Here is a 5,503-nt window from a genome sequence, read left to right as displayed (position 1 = left end):
CTCATCTCTCTTCTATATTTCCAACCCATCATATATGAAAACCTTATCTTTTCCAATTCACTCAACGCACTTCATTTTTAAATTTAAAATAAATAAAAACTAATCAAAATTATATAAAACTAATTTACAAAATATTAAAAATATAACTAATTCACAATCTTATTTAAAAAACATACAAAATTATTTTGATTCAAGTCTTAAAACAATAAGTACTAGTAATCAATATACAAAGATTAAATGATTGGATGAGTTGCTTAACCTGCATATCACCCCACCCGCCATGACCCGTTGATGAAGGAATCACAACTTGGAGATACCAACGATTAAAGCCGACAAAATTCGATTCAACCCACCAACCCAACCCAAAATTAGTGGATTCGGTTGAGATTTTCAACCTATTTAAGTTAAACTTGTCAACCCGTCTAACCCATTTAATAACTTAGGTTGGGTTGGGTAAAAATTATCAACCCATTTAAGTTTAATATATATATATATATATATATATATATATATATATATATATATAATTATAATATAGTATTATTATTTATGTTTTATAAAAATTCAATCCTAATTCTATCCTTTTTTTAACATCCATAATACTAGCCAAACTCCAAATCATTTTGAAAGTAAACATTTTTAATGTTATTTGAATAATTTATTTGTATTTATGAATTTAGATTGTGCTTTTGTTATATTTATGAAGTTTTATTTATGTATGGAGCTAATTTAAGTCGTATAATATTTAGTTAGTTAATTAATTTATTTGATTTTAAATGGGTTAACTTAAATTTAACTCATTTGTTTAATAGGTTAAGGAACCATATAAAAATGTTAACCTGACAACCTATTTATGTAAAAAATTAAGATGAGTTGAATATCATTTAAATAAATATGTGAAAAATTAAGATAAATTGAAAATCATTTAAATAAATATGTTAAATTTGGTTGAAATTGTCAACCAAATTATTAAATGGGTTGAAACCTCCTCATTTTTACATTAGTCTGACCTTTACAAATAAATCCATATTCTAAATGAATAGTTTTAATCTCATTTTAACAAGTATCACTCTAATATAATTTCTAAGAATATTATGTCATGTGTCATGTAGATATATTAGACATGTCATTTCAAAATTCAAATTTATTTTTTCTAATTATATATTAAATTTAAAGTTATAATAACTTTAAAAATTTGATATATCTCTGAATTAATAATTTATTTGAACTTATTTATTTAAAATAATTGATTAATAATTATAAATTTTTATTATGAAAAATTAAAAATTTAATTAATTTTATAATCAACGGTTCCAATAAATTATAAAATAAAAAAACATAAGAGTTTGCCATTAAATAAATAGAATAATAAGTAAAAATATAGAAGAAAAATTGTGAAACCAAAATTCGTACAGGTCACCTCTCACGTGTCACGTGTGTAGGCCACTATAAAAGCTGGCCGAGTTGGTTCGTTCAATGCTCTACCCAACGCAAACGTACCACGCCTGCCTCGAGAGAAAGAGAGAGAAAGAAGGAAGGGCTCGTCTGCGAGCTCATAAGTACTGCAAGTTCTTCTTAGCCTTTCGCTTTCATGGAGCTTGAATTACCGCCGGTGATTCATGAGAACTATCATCTTCTTGTTTCCGCCGTTGCATTGTTGTTCGGTATCGTTTCGTTGTACGGCTTGAGGTCGAATCTAAAAACGCGTCGTAAATCGAAGGAAATCTGGCGGAAATCTAGTAACAACTCCGGTAACGATGGATTGCAGTCGCCGGAGACCGATGGAAGCACTGACGTAATTATTGTTGGAGCAGGTGTTGCCGGTGCTGCTCTCGCTTGTACTCTTGCAAAGGTGCGCAATTCTAATCGGTTCTCTCTATTCTAAGTTCTAACAGAAACATCTTTGCTTCTACGGTTCTGGTTAGGTACACGTCGGTCAATTAACGATTTCAAACATAAGGATCGTTTTTCAACAAAATCACGCATAATTAATCTTCAATTTCAATTACAGAGTTACACTGTTTTTGTTTTCAGATTCATCGCTTCTATATGTGTGGTTTGTTTATGGCATGTCGATTTTTTTAGTATTAATATTACTCTTTCATATTCATCCAAAATAATAACATAAAATCTGTATCGCACTAGTATTTGGGTAGATTTTCACGCTAATTCGTCGCTGGAATTGGTTCTTTTCATTTTTTGAACAAACTTAAATCTTCGGTTTTCTTTCAATTTTCCCACTTGCAGTAGATATGTACAGAATAAATATTGAGAACTTTCAGCATCAGATAGTTTTGGAGTAAATGCTGGGCTATAAATTCTCGATAGACACTCCAATCTTTTATGATAAGTTATATTATATTATAGTATAAAAAACATGCCTTGCAAAATCCACGTCAAATATTGCTGCCAGAGTTTTATATCTTCTTTAATCCTTTTCCAGATTAATTGTTACCTACCCTATTCCGAAAGTTTAATTGCCAAAAGGAAAATAGTATATAACAAAATAAGCGAATATAGGAACAGATATATTACTTTTTATAATCAAATTAATGCAATTAAATATCCAATTACCGTAAACCGCAAACAAAAAGATTATAAAAATCCACAATCTTGATCACCACCAAACTTCTCTCTGGAGGCCTAATGAATCGCATTGTCATGCCATCATAAAGCAGCTTCACACAATTTGTCAATCGTTACTTTTTTATGAGAAAAAGGCAAAAGTTGTTAGGAAAGAAGAGTCAATACTACTTCTGAATGATATTAGAACCAATTTGATCTTACTTTTTCTGTTTTTTTTTTTTTTTAAATAAAACAGGATGGACGTCGAGTTCATGTCATTGAAAGGGACTTAACTGAACCAGATCGAATAGTAGGTGAACTTCTACAACCAGGAGGCTATTTAAAATTGATCGAGTTGGGTCTTGAGGGTAATAATTAAGATTCCACTTTCTTTTCATTATCCTTAATAAACTCCAACAATCTTAATTCCCAAAATGAAAAATTCATATACTTTTTTGCAGATTGTGTGGATGGAATCGAGGCACAGCAAGTTTTCGGTTATGCCATTTACATGAATGGTAAAAACACTAAACTCTCATACCCTTTGGAAAAATTCGATTCTGATATATCTGGAAGAAGCTTTCACAATGGTCGTTTCATTCAACGAATGAGGGAAAAAGCCGCGACTCTTCCAAAGTAAACTTTCTAATTTCCCTCCACTAACTCAAAAGTCAAAAAATTCCATTAATAAATTTACCAATTAACCCCTTACTTTTACTCAACAGAGTCAAATTGGAACAAGGGACTGTAACTTCATTGCTTGAAAAAGAAGGAACAGTCCAAGGTGTTTGTTACAAAACCAAAGACGGTCAAACGTTGACTGCATACGCACCTCTCACCATTGTTTGCGATGGTTGCTTTTCAAATCTACGCCGCTCTCTCTGCAAGCCCAAGGTATATACACATTTAATTATTTATTCAGTACAACTTAAAATTTATATTATATTGTATGTGATTCTTTATAATTTAATGTCTTTTTTTTTTCTCGAAATAGGTGGAAGTACCTTCTTGCTTTGTGGGTCTTGTGTTAGAGAACATCGATCTTCCATACGCAAATCACGGACATGTTATCCTCGCTGATCCTTCACCGATTTTATTTTACCCAATTAGCAACACCGAGGTTCGTTGTTTGGTGGATGTCCCGGGACAAAAAGTACCTTCCATTTCAAACGGTGAAATGGCCAACTACCTGAAAACCGTAGTGGCCCCACAGGTATTAAGTTAATCTAAGAGGTTTTTGGACCAGTATCTGTAACTTTGTTTTATACAGTATCTGATCTAAATATATAAAATTTCAGATTCCACCGGAGCTATATGATGCTTTTGTGGCAGCTGTCGATAAAGGAAACATTAGAACAATGCCAAACAGAAGCATGCCGGCTGACCCACAGCCCACTCCAGGCGCGCTTTTAATGGGTGACGCGTTTAACATGCGACACCCGTTAACCGGTGGAGGAATGACAGTCGCTTTATCAGACATCGTCTTGCTTCGTGACCTTCTTAGACCATTAAGAAACCTCAACGATGCGCCTATGCTTTGTCATTATCTTGAATCCTTCTACACGCTTAGAAAGGCAAGTCATTTAGCAGATAGCGGTGTACCTAACAGTGTGGGCCACCTCATGGGTTGGTTGGTGGAATAATAATAACCTTTTTTTTTTCATTTTTGTTTTGCAGCCGGTGTCGTCTACGATAAATACATTGGCGGGTGCGCTTTACAAGGTATTCTGTGCATCACCTGATCCCGCAAGGAAAGAAATGCGTAACGCGTGTTTTGATTATTTGAGCCTTGGAGGGATTTATTCAGAAGGACCGATTTCACTACTTTCGGGGCTTAACCCGCGTCCACTTATCCTATTTCTACATTTCTTTGCGGTGGCTATATACGGTGTTGGCCGTTTGCTTATCCCATTTCCTACACCAAAACGATTATGGCTCGGGGCTAGACTCATCATGGTTAGCATTTTGTTATAGCTGTTTTTGTAATATGTATAGTTGAGGGAGTATTTGTGTAACATTTTGTAATCTGCAGGGTGCGTCTGGGATCATATTCCCGATCATTAGGTCTGAAGGAGTTAGGCCGATGTTCTTCCCTGTGACAGTTCCAGCGTACTACAGGACTCCACGTGTTGCTTGATTCAAAAAATATTGTTATTCGGTTAGGCCGATCTTGTTATTTGTTTTTTGAAATGTAATATATAGTTTTGTTCTGTACGAAAGTATTGTTTGTAAAGAAAGGACCCAAACAATAACAATGGTTGAAAATAAAGAGAGAGTTTATTCTCTTTTTCACGTTTACTGTGTGTTGAAACTTGAAAGGAGAATGACGTCATGAGGTTCAATGTAATAATAGGGTAGAAGTAGAATCGTGGGAAATTGGGAACCAATATCTTTTACCCCAACTTATATATGAATGTTGATGTCACCGGTTTCCTCGTGACAGCTTTAAATATATAGTTGCAACTGTACTCGACCTAACCTCCCAGATGATTTATATGCAATTAAATGAGGGCCTACCAAAACTTTTTTCCTTTTCAAAAAATAAAGAAAAAGAGGTAAATCAATCTTTCAAAACCTGCAGGTTTGTGTTTAAAAAAAAGAAAGAAAAGGAAGAAGAGGTAAATCAAAGTAATAAGATAATTATTTGATTCAAAATATTGAAACTTTTTAGGTTCACAAAAGGAAGAAGAGGTAAATCAAAGTAATAAGATAATTATTTGATTCAAAATATTGAAACTTTTTAGGTTCACAAAAGAAGAAACTATGATTGTTTGATTGTATATTATATACGAGTTTATTAAAAATAAAAATTTAATATAAATTTTTAAACATTAAATATTTTAAAAAGTAATATACTTTTATATAAGATAATGTAATATTTTGGAACATTTATAAAATCAAAAATTCTTTAAAGCATTTAGGAGACTTTATTATCCAA

The 5,503-nt window shown here is 32.5% G+C and overlaps 1 protein-coding gene across 1 annotated transcript; it reads left to right on the top strand.

The window, feature by feature from the left end:
• The first annotated feature begins 1,471 nt into the window (after positions 1-1,471).
• On the top strand, positions 1,472-4,857 carry LOC111913279 (squalene monooxygenase SE1). The gene is made up of 8 exons (XM_023909002.3): positions 1,472-1,852; positions 2,822-2,933; positions 3,027-3,201; positions 3,291-3,459; positions 3,560-3,778; positions 3,864-4,139; positions 4,243-4,521; positions 4,598-4,857. The coding sequence occupies exons 1-8, from the start codon at positions 1,592-1,594 to the stop codon at positions 4,700-4,702; spliced, it is 1,596 nt and encodes a 531-aa protein (XP_023764770.1). The 5' UTR covers positions 1,472-1,591; the 3' UTR covers positions 4,703-4,857.
• Positions 4,858-5,503: the final 646 nt, after the last annotated feature.

This window comes from Lactuca sativa, chromosome 5 (genome assembly GCF_002870075.4).
Source record: "Lactuca sativa cultivar Salinas chromosome 5, Lsat_Salinas_v11, whole genome shotgun sequence".
Taxonomy (NCBI): Eukaryota; Viridiplantae; Streptophyta; class Magnoliopsida; order Asterales; family Asteraceae; genus Lactuca; species Lactuca sativa.
This window is presented reverse-complemented; position numbering and strand designations above follow the sequence as displayed.